The sequence below is a fragment of the Kwoniella bestiolae genome, chromosome 3 (genome assembly GCF_000512585.2).
Source record: "Kwoniella bestiolae CBS 10118 chromosome 3, complete sequence".
Classification (NCBI taxonomy): Eukaryota; Fungi; Basidiomycota; class Tremellomycetes; order Tremellales; family Cryptococcaceae; genus Kwoniella; species Kwoniella bestiolae.
In genome coordinates, this window is record NC_089243.1 from 856,521 (window position 1) to 868,438 (window position 11,918).

Consider the following 11,918-nt stretch of genomic DNA (forward strand, 5'->3'; position numbering starts at 1 on the left):
GCATCTACAGTACAGTACTAAAATCAGTATCACCCTTCGATTCGCCATCTGATCCTCGTTAATCTCTGCCTCTGCTTCCCATCGACCATAAGATCCTCCACGACCTCATCGTACCTCTCTGGTATCCTAATGCCCACCAATCCAATCACCATACTTTCCATATCGTCAATTTGATCCCACTTGATCGTCTCACTACCGAATCTGTAAGGTAGATGTATAGTCCACCGAGAACGCGAAGCTTGATTTGGAGAAGAACCGTGTGAGAAGGGAGGTTTGATAAGTTTATAAATCTCTTCAGCGGATCTACGAATCTTTATCCAATGTTGCATTTCCACCTGAGCTTGATCTTCCTCCCTTCCAACACCATCCCTGGGATATACCTCCAAGAACCCAGGAACCGTCCCATACCCCTGTCTACCAGTCGGTGTGATATGGAAATGATGTTCCACATCTTCCGATTCTGATAAAGTTTTCATACCCCTCAGATTACCACCGTATATATCGATGCGTCGCACCTTCGTCCAGGCTGTACATAGCTCGGTGAATAGTAGAACCCAATCTTCGGTTGCTTGGCGCTCCTCCATCCTGGGCTTGTGCAGCTCTATCTTCTCGGGATTGACCAGCTGTGTGAAGGGATCGATCGAGAGCGCTATCGAGTCTTTGGTCCTGGGTATGACCGATTCGGTGTTCGAGCTAGCGTTTTTGGTCAACCTCAGAGTATGGCAATGGGGGAGATACACCCCGTGGTTGTTCGTGTCAGCGGGAGGGGAGGGTGGCAAATTGGGAAGTAAGATGACTGAAGGGATGAGGTCCAGGGATACTTCTCTGACCGAGGATCTGTATATCCCCACTCGATATTTCGCGTACGCCTCCAAAGAACCTTGGTCTTGGTCTTCAACGTGTCGGTGGATCGTCCTGAGAAACCAGTTGAATTTAATTGCGTCTGGCAGGCGGACGTGCTGATATAGGATCGTAGTGGCGAGGGGGAAGAATGCCTTGCACGTCTTTTGGAGAGATAGGAGGGTATGACGATATCGGACGTGTGAGACGATTTTGGGGAAGAGGTCGGTGGGGATGTACGGTTGATTGAGGTCTAGCTTTGTCATCGTTAGTAGTGGGCGTCGAACCAGTTTGAGCTAGCCACTTTTGGAGAAGGGACGGATATTGAGGTAGAGGTTGATTTGAGGTTCACTTACCATCCGTTGAAGCCTCATCCACGACCAAAGGGTGCTATTCCAAGTTATGTCTGCATTTGTCATTTCTACGATCAAAGGATGATGCGTGAAGATCCTACTGGAGCGATATGAAAGGACTGAGAGGTAGGTTAAGTATATATACTGTAATGATAGACAAGGCAAAAGTAGATCCTGGGAGAACGTGGACCGAGTCGTTGATACTTTGAGCTCTGGGGATCTTACAGGGTGTATCGACAGGCTTGGCAAGCGGCTGTCTGAGGGGCTGTCGGTCATTTCTGGTCCAGTAGAGCTAGTGTGATACAGGTGGGATGATGCCTGTCTCCATTGAACTTCAGCGGGCGAGCAATCAAGGAACAGGGAAGGGGAAGAATGAACGGGCTTTAAATCTGGCTGTGAGCTTTGCCACATCCATGTTGCAAGAGGTAGATCATCCATTGATAGATGTGGGGCCAGAAGATACTGTAGAGAGTTGAGGAAGGGGAATCAATCTGAAGGGGTAATAAGTCTTATGGAGAAGATAATCCGGTCAGACGTGAAAGACAACTCACGGTGTTGTGAACCTTCCAACATACTACTGTACTCCCTTCGGGCCGTCAACGTCCCATCATCCGGCGTACTACATCCCCATAGTCCAGTGCTGTCTCTTAGTCTATCAATCTATGAGTGTTCATTCGGACGGAAGGAAGATGGCGGTAAGAGTCTTGGGTAGAGTGGTCGTACAAGCGCGGAAGCCTTGAAACAAAGGATAACTAGTGGCTCTTTAATGGGCTACTCCATTTTGGCCATCAGCAAGACCTCAGACGAGCAAGAACAGGTGTTGTGTCGACTGTTCAGTCGCGAGAGGTCTAATGACCAGCGAGTGGCGAGGAAGAGTATCGTCGTTTGAAGGATGTCCGGGACTTGGCTTGGCTATGTTTCATGGCCACTCACCTCTCTGAAGCGCCTTTCCGCCCTTCTTAGGTACTCATGTCATGACAACTCCTTTCTCTTCCTGACGCGTGCGGGATGATAGTAACTGCGCAGGCCAACTCACCTACCAGTGAGCCGTTCACACTTATCGCTATACTGCAGTACAGTACAGTATTTATTGTGTGAAGCAGCACAGTCCAACCGCCACAAATGAGCTCTTGTCCGCAATCCCGTGCTTCTCCTTTATGATCTTGTCGCCTCCCTGTGTATGCTGATTCGACTGCACGGCTCGTCCACCAGTCTCCATCAACCCATAGATCGGCTCATCAACGGACGATGACGAAATAGAGGACATACTGTACTGCCATATTGGGTGATGGGCGAAATCAAGCTCAAATTAAAACCTTAATCAGACTATCTTCAATCTCAAGGCGATCAAACTGTTCTTCTCTTTTTGTATGATGTGCAGATTGCATTGATCATCAATGTCTTCAGAAGACATCAGTTATGCATTTACTCATAAGAATTGCTGAGAACGAGCCGTCTGATTGAACCTCACCATAGTTGATTCAGGTTGATCATCTCTCGCATACCTGCCATACTTCCTGAGCTAGTCACGAACGCATTAATATTACCATTCCCTTGGGTTCTCGTTGTTTCCAATTTCATGGTATTCATAATAGTGCTATGAATGAATGCATATATAGTATCAGGATCAGCCACTGATGTGCCTTTTGTGGCTTTCCGCCAATGCCAATTCCCCCGATTGCCAATTCAATTGCCGCGGAGCTTTCACTTGGCTTTGCACAGATCGCTTTCAGCTGACTGTGGTCAATGCGGTGTATATTGATGAAATGACAATGCTCTACTGAAGATATCATGGTATGGAATGACAGCGAAGTTCAGCGACAAGCATACGATGGCTACTTCAAGCTGCGCTGCGTGAGAACGAGGGCACACATCATACATCGTATATGCAAGTTACCTTTATGCTCTCATAGACGAAATGCGGATGAGTATGACGGAAAGGAGTCGTTGACGTCAGACGGGCGGATCAACGTGTATGTTCGATCACTCACAACGGATCATGGAACGATGGACATGGATGGACCTCTTTCCCCTGAATTATCCTGTAGATAGCTTCAGGTCCAAGGGTTAAACATTCCCTTAGCGGTCTATCGCATCAAATCATATCAAAATCAAATCGAGCGCATTGACCCCCCTGGGCAGATTGATCATCAAAGTAAAGTACAGTCAGTGATTGAAGGACCAACTCGGACATCGTTGTTGAATCGTTCAGAGTGAGGTCAAGGATCAATACGGATCGAAGAAGCGAGACTTGGCTTCTTCTTGCCCTCGTTCTTCCAGTTCATCGAAGTCAACAAGTCGCTCGAGTCGGATATAATTGACGGGGACTCGAGGATCCAGAGGTTGACTTCTCCCCCACTTTTCTGTAGAACATTCCCGAATTAATGGGAGTCAGCCCTGGTCGGTTCATCCCACCCCCCCACTTTTAGTTCCGTTTCAGAGTGGTATCACCGAGTCAAGTGGATTGATGATGATCCCACATGCACATCAGAATAAAATTACGATAAGGATCAAGTGGAAGGAGCCAACTTCCGAAACAACACGGCTGTACCTGCCCTAAGCCTACGCCTAGGCCTGTTCATCATACCATGTACCTTTATGAGAATTGCAACCGATGTGCTTTCTATAAACGAAGAGACGGGCAAGCCTTTGCACAGATCAGACCATCTTTCATATCATTCTATGTGAGACCCACGGACGCCACGTTCCGAGCGCATCGGAAAAGCACAATTGCATTCTTGTGACTCTTTCAACGCTTCAACACCCACTTCAAGACAATCACACAGATCGATGTTGTATATAAGCTAGAGCCTGGACTAGACCGAAAAAAACCATCAACACCGCTACTGTACAGTCAAGTTGAGTCAACCGAGCTGTTTTGTTGGATGGGTAGATGATAAATCCCTCAATTTGATGGTGATGGTGATTGGGAATGGATCATAGCTTTTCAGATTAAGACTGTGCTTTCTTTCGGTAGATCTCTGGTATTCCACCTTGAAACTAAACATGGTCCTTTATGCTTAAAATACAATCAAGGATTCCCCCGTCTCACTCTTTCTGAAAGATCGACATTCCATTCCGACCTAACTTATGTCTTCCTCTCCAACGCTTTCATCTATGACGCAAATAGGTCTTACGAAATCACTCATATCATACCAACATAACTTGTTACAAGCAACGATCTAAACATATACCAAAACAGTAAAGGGAGGTTGACGACTACCTGCCCTCCCTGCTCCTTCTAGATACAGATCATAACCTGATTAGGTTTGGACGTCCATGCCCGCGGAGAACCGAGGTACGAGGAGGAGACAAGACGTCATTCCAACTTGATGGAGATATACCTTTCCTTCGAGTTTCTACCTTGCCTTGTCTATCGTATTCCTTTATGACGCCCCGCCCTCCCATTTAGCTTCGGAGCTATAACACTTTTCTTCGTTACCATCAACCATCAATACACAAAGCGTCAAAAGCGATACAAACAAAACAAGGGGATTCAAGTTACTACCTAAAAAACAAGCTTCCTTTCTACAAGGACAAAGAAAGACAAAAAGACGTCAGCATTTTCGCGTGAAACTCGGTTAAAGCATAGCTTACGAAGACTAAAGATTGATCTGCATGTCATCGGCCAAAGGGGGTTTGGGCTTATCATCATACATTATTGGATAGGTTATGGAGTGGCGTAGTCGACCGAATTAATCAATCTACAGAAGCACGTTGGACCGATTACTCAATCTTGGAGTAGGCAGCGAGTGATATCTTTAGGATACAGCGAAAGCCTTCCAAATCCAGAACCAGAAACTTATATAAGGGAGCTAGGAAAGAGGCGAATTCAAGATAATTTCCCTTTCACATTTCTTTCTTCACCTTTCATCGTTCCTATTCCAGCATATACCCATACATACCATAACTGCGCACCATTACACACCTACCTCTCTATACATACAGTAGTATTCCAGAATACCCGATAAAGGCACTTTGGACCACCACCAGACACTTTAGCCGATCCTAGATACCTTTATACAGATTCATCTTTCCCTGATCTCCTACTGTACTGCATCGGCGCAAGGTTCTTCGTCCTGGTTCTTTCCTTCAAAACAATCGCTTGCCCTCGCCACCGGACGCCCCGAATACTACGTCGAGGACAATCGAATCCATCATAGATACGACCTTTCCAATTTGATTCCGTATACCCGACTGGATCAGATCAAGGACCTCGTCAATCAATACGAGGAAACAGACCAAATAACGATCAACAACCATCAACAATCAACAACCAACAATCAAAACGCCTTGGAAAGAAAAAAAACTTTAAAAGCGGTCTAAGGTGAGCCGAGATCCTACATGAGGTAAGTACGATCAGTCCGTTTTCACACCCTTGGGAACAAGACGAGAATGAAAGCAACATCGAGTTGGAATCGGAGTTGATGCATGATGCATCAAAGCAAAAGCAGATGGATCAGGTATGATGGTCAGTAGTGGAATGATGAATGATTGAAAGGGGGTTTACGTCAACACAACTTGACACAACCAGTGCTTGGACCTATTTACTTTTACCACTTCATATATCATAACATATCATATTATATCGTTTCCATTTCAGCCACAAATCATTTCATTTCGTCTTTCCTCACGACTATATATACATATACTTAGCTGATAGATCAACCCTTCATCTCTTCGTTGACCCATCCAATACTATTTTGTATATTCATTCTGTCACTTTCTTCTTCTACCCTTGAACCATCTTAGAAAACACAGCTCGATGCTGATTATCATCTCTTTTGTACTCTGCTCCTCCACCTCGCCTTCTTCCCCCAGTCACAGTCACGACAAGATCAACTACGCCCATCAACCCTTCACCCGGTACGGCTAAGTTAAACTCTTGCCATATCACAGGTGAGCCTTCTCTCAGTAGTCTTCTCCGACTGCCTTCTGTTCGCCATCCGGCTGGACGTCTTACACCCTTTCCTAAATCAAAGGACGTTTCCTGATGCCAGGACCAGAATCTGCAGATCTCCTCTGTTCTCCCGCATCACACCCATCCAAAGCTGATCCACCTTTGTGCTTTCTCAGCTTTCTACCTCGGTCAGGTAGATAAAATCGCTCAGCTCCCAGATTCCGAAACCCACCAACAAGGATCACTATATCTACAGAACGATTCAAGTGAGTCTGTTGACCTCGCATAAAGATGTCGGAGAAGCAAATATAGTGTTTGAGCTAGAAGCTGATTTGCACTTGTATTCCTCAGGTCATCTTGTATGATGTCACAACACGAAAGTGAAGACTCTCCAGAACTGGAGCGGCAGAGCTTAAGTCCCCCAAGCATGCAATCGTACTCGATCCTTACAAATCCACAACAAGTCGAAGGTCACATACGGCAATCTTCAGGTGAGATCAACTATCCCTCGGTACAGTTGGACAGGCAAGCTTCGATGGTTAATCCCAATCGATCTCCAACTCGGTCTATACAACCTCGAGAGATCATATCGCCTCGGCCTAGGCTCCCTTCCTCCCTTTCGACTTTACTCAATCAAGCGGAGACGGAACCTCCTCGATTTGACCCAGCTCTAAGAGGTCGTCAAACTCCTATGGTCACGGCGACACGTCGAACCAGCGCATCTCCTCCACGGCGGCGACAATTGACCGAGATGGCAAAGACTGCAGACAATTTGCCACATCCACGCCCTCCTATCCGACCCACGCTGACTGGCCAAAGACATTCATTCCATACGTCTGAGGTTGTCAGACCCGCCCATCCCCCACGACAGGCCTTCCAAACCTTCCCACCGAACCGAAGTCGACCTTCGTCCCCTCGACCTTCTGCTCAAGAGCACATGTCGAGGAAGCACGAACGAAGCTTTCCTCATTTGTCAGAGACCTCACTTGGTCAAGCTTTGTAAGTGAAACCAGCTTTACACATACTGCTTCCTTAATCGCTGCTAACCCAATCACCAATAGATCTCCGCGACGAACTCAGTACCGTCGCACCGCCTCCGATGACATTCCAACCAGTTATATAGGAAGTCATGAACAAAGGCAATATCCTCAAGAGATGCAAAGAAGTGCTACACATCCACAACCTCTCCACCGAGTCTCTCGTTCAATCCCTCAGCACTACGATGAAGTCGCCTCAAGAGCGGGTACCTATGCTCCAGGTGGCTCCCAATATCAATCCGCTACGTCGCAAGTTGATGCACCTCAAGCAGAAGCTTGGATCACTCCGGGTCGAACGCCTGCGCGAGTAACTTCCGGATGGACAGCAAACGACCTGGCCCGGTACCACGATGGATACAGTGATGCTATGAGTGCTGTGATGAGCGGTGTAGGAGTCATAGGAAGGGATACCTGTGAGCGTTCTTTTTTTGTTCTTCGCAAAATCATCGGACTGGGAGTTGAGCTGATTTGCCATGCTGCGACTCAAGCATTTCGAATAAACATACATGATCCTCGAAAATCAGCGTATCAACATGCAGCGCCCCCTTCCCATCCTCTATCAACAACCGAGGTCCCACCGCCTCAGCCTCCTCCGCAAGTCTATCAACCCCCAGCTAGATATCGGAATGAAAATTTACGAATCGATCCATCACTCCAAAGACCAGGAACTCACCGACGACCTAGTCAATCTTCTTCCAATATTCCTACTCCGACCGTCACAACACCGCTCCACAAGATCCATCCTCCTCCGGCATCAGACTATTTCGGTACAGCTTTCCACTATTCCCATCCCTGTGCCACAGAACACCCTCCGGCTAAACGACCCAAACGACAATCGATATCTTGCTACCCTTGTCGTCAGCGGAAGTTGAAGTGCGATGGGAAGAAGCCTTGTGCGCAGTGCTCCAGACGGCACATCGACGGGCAGTGCTCCTATGCCGAGAGGATCAGGAGGCGAGGTAGAGGGAAGAAAGCGACTGATGAAGAGCAGGGTTTGGGTGATAGTGAGGAACATGATTATGAGGGAGAGGATGTTCCGCAAGCTGAGTCGAGTATCATGGCTCAGCGACGAGTGGGTGGTGTGAGATCGCATGATGAGGAAAGAGGTGAGTTGACATGAAATCTGAGCCTACTGCTTCTAGTGGTAGATGCTGATCATGGAGATGGTGAAACTGCAGATGAAGGCGATGGGGATCTGTCGATGGATAGCGCTCTGGATTCTGGAAGTCGACCGCCGGGAGGACTCGGTAGTCCTGTGAGATACCCTTCTAGGGGTTCTAAGGAGGAAGGCGAGGGCGAAGAAGAGCGGGAAAAGGAGTATTGAACGGTGTCTATAGGAAAGAAGAATATGAAATCAGTGAGTTCAGCTTACAGTTGTTGATGTGTGAAGTTGATTGCGATCCGTTCGATAGTTAGAATAACGACGATGAGCTGTGATATAAATAATCGCTATGAATGGTTCATAATATCTATACTTGTCATTTATCTATGATTAACGATCTATAACGATGTATACGACTGTATTGCATGAATAAAACAATGAAGATGGATCAAGTGTTTTGATGTAACGGAAATTCGTGGCACCTGGTTGCATGTTCTGTACTGCAGACGTGCTCACCTCAACCAGTCACTACATCTCTTGCGATATTATTCTGTGTATCCCGCTCATGTAGTTGACGATATCCGAAGAAATATGTTGGACGGAGCTCTAGTACATATTTCATATCAATGTTGAACGACAATGCATGCGAGAGATAAGTTGCAGAAAATCTTCGGGAAATCTTTGAACGACCGTGGAAAGAACTAGAAGAAATTGAGCAGTCAGTTACAAACGTGTCTTGGTGTACGCGTACGGTCAACACGGCGCCGGAGGATATCGATGTCGAGTCAAGGTGAGTGGATGAGTGTCATCTTGCTATTCATTCATGTGATATTCCGAAACAGGGTGAATCGATAGTACGTTACACACCCCGCCAATCTCTCCTTGACTACATACGAGCTGTCGCTTCACTCAAGGAGGACAAGTGAGCAGTGCGATGCTTTGCGTTGTTAATTGAAAGAACGCTGCAGCGTCATTCCCTGTCATATTACTCAGGGTATATGTCGTATCCAATACCGACATGTTGTGTATCGTACGTACCTGTGATCAATGCTCAAGCTTAAAAAGTAATTTGATGGTGATTGGGCTTCTCCCCCACTTTGATTTTTCACCCCCACCCTACTTTTCGGGAATGACTTTGGCTTTGGCCATGCTAATTGGCACTTTAGGTTGACTTGACGCATGGCACAAATCAAGTAAACGCGAAAAAATGGAATCCGTATACCTCTCAAATGTAGTAAGCATATTGGATATATGGAATAAAGTTTGGTTCAACATGCATACTCGTCTACAGTATCCCCCAACAACAACGCACCGCCACAATAGAAACTCGGCACAATCCAACTGGAAACTAGATGTGGCGATAAGCTTCATCAAATGCTACCTGATATCAAATATTGCAAATTCAAATTCTGATCCAATTACGACTCGCCTCGCCTTTGTCAGAGATTGATCGTCCTGCCCTACCTCTCCTCTCACGCCCTTACTTCCTTGCCTCGTGGAGTGCTCGCTTCAGCTCCATCAAGACACACCACGACACACGTAAAGATAGAGAGGGGGGATGGGGGTCCTTTCAACTTGGTGTGTGAATTAGACTTACCAATCTGAATCTAAGTCTACACGGATAGTGGAGTGGAGTGGAGTGGATTGATCGCTGATGCCATAAACCCTGTTTGCAGTAGCGTAGCGCTTGTCATCCCCGTTGCCGTCTCACCGCCCATCAGGAGTGCGTAGTCGCATTTTGCGACTGATCCCCCCTTTTCCGTTGGATGTCAGCTCCACTCGATCATCTAGCTCACATGGAGGAGAAGAGGCGAGAGGTTGATGGGTGATGTGGTGGCGAACATCTGGTTGAGGAAGGAGAGAGGATACTGAGAGGTCGTAGAATTGAGACGCTGGCCACCTGTTGACCTGCTATGTGCATGCGAGGTTATGTTACGCAGAATACTGGAGCATGTGGGATGGGGAGGGAGGGAGGTTGAAATCCAATGATATCATATGGTATCAATGACACTGTCGGACTCCTTGTTGGTGGATCACACCAAATTCAGTAATTGCAGGTGGTAACACCATTGAACATGAGGATACAAGTCATGTCATCAGCGATTTTCGTGTCTGTCAACATAGTACTGGTGTTGGAGTCTCAGCTGTCTTCCACAATCTGCATTTTGAGCTGCGATGATATATGACTCAGAAAACGAGCTTTGGGCTCAAGATTGAGGGTCCTCATCGTCTGTCGTTCCATTCAACATCCCACGATGATCACCACACTGTATTGTGCCTTTCGCTCAGAGTCTTTTTCTCCACTACTTGATGTTGCTATCTGATCGTCAGACCCATCCATACCTCTTCTTGATCCATATTCACCTTTTCACCCATAAACCTCGACGTTAATGACACTCAACACACAGTTGTATATCGGATAGTATCATGTGAAACACAAGACTACCATTCCCTCCTACTGTACTACCTCACCTCCCTCCTCATTTGTCAGTGATCTCTTGCACCCAATTGTCATTCTCAATACACGCAAGAACGGTCCAGCAAGGAAATACCGACAAGCTGTATGAAGCTAAAGCGAGGCACAATGGCCTTGGCCGGGGAGAAGGACAGAATCGTATACCAAGTAAGTGAGTAGACAACGCTTCTTCTCCTGACCTCACATGAACGATAACGACATCGCGACACCCGCTGATCTTCGCTTGAGACGTATCATGACTTCATCAACATCACAAACAACATAGGCTACTCCGTTCATTCGTCAATACCAACACATCCTCCTCGTTCGGTCTATTCTCAGACTTTGCAGGAGAGAAAGAGGGAGGGGAACAGAGTGAAAGGGCCCGAGAAGGAAAAAAAAAGCGGTGAGTAGGTTGGTACGGTATCTCACTTCAGATCTGGAACACTGCGAACCGCTATCTGCTCAATACAATACAATATTCTGCTACAATAGCATCTCTTCACCTCTAAATACCGCCATAACCATTTGTCTGACCTCGATACTTTCTAGCTCGCTCAGCAAACCACGCAAAAGCCGTCATCTCTCCCTGTCTCCACCACACCCTCCTCTCCTTCCGTCCATCCGGCTTACAACCATCATATCTCAAGCTTCAGGTCCGATACCTCTTGAGGATATCGAATGGATGGCCAAGTACGTGTTAAATACTGTATGTGAGTGACCGGTCCCGGAAAATAGGTCTCTCTTCGACTAGGACCAGTCATCGCTATGATTCAGACGGACTCACTCGCCCTCTCAGAAATCTTTCGCAAGTTGATTTCTGAACACTGACATAACGATCGATGCCCACAGGTGCATATCATACAATACCATAAATTATCGTATCTCCTTGGGCTAATTATCGTCTGCGCTCTCACCCTGCGTCCCCTGTCGCCTCGACCTGGCCCAAACACCATACAGTACGATTCCGATCGTTGTCCATCCATTGACTCTCAGGACCATTATTTGCAAGGGGACTCGTCGAAGCCAAGACAGGTCACATCTCTTAGCCTGACGAGACGAAGCTCAGATAGTCCATCCACCATCCCGATCCAGACCCAGTCAACATCCGAGCTCTCACACCCAGTTACTCCCCACCATTCAGGATCCATTACCTTGATATACCCCATCACTCCGCACGCGACGATCGACCCAGCAATACGAATTGATCAAGAACGATCCGGTCTAAACC

General features: G+C 47.0%; 2 protein-coding genes across 2 annotated transcripts; one reads left to right on the plus strand and one right to left on the minus strand.

The window, feature by feature from the left end:
- Positions 1 to 29: 29 nt before the first annotated feature.
- On the minus strand, positions 30 to 1,106 carry I302_104999 (uncharacterized protein; the record flags this gene model as incomplete). Its single annotated transcript, XM_019195504.1, has 1 exon — positions 30 to 1,106. One exon carries the CDS (start codon positions 1,104 to 1,106, stop codon positions 30 to 32), a length of 1,077 nt encoding a protein of 358 aa, XP_019042327.1.
- Positions 1,107 to 6,844: 5,738 nt separating this feature from the next.
- On the plus strand, positions 6,845 to 8,454 carry I302_105000 (uncharacterized protein; the record flags this gene model as incomplete). Its single annotated transcript, XM_019195503.1, has 4 exons — positions 6,845 to 7,092; positions 7,155 to 7,543; positions 7,619 to 8,236; positions 8,309 to 8,454. The coding sequence occupies 4 exons, from the start codon at positions 6,845 to 6,847 to the stop codon at positions 8,452 to 8,454; spliced, it is 1,401 nt and encodes a 466-aa protein (XP_019042326.1).
- Positions 8,455 to 11,918: the final 3,464 nt, after the last annotated feature.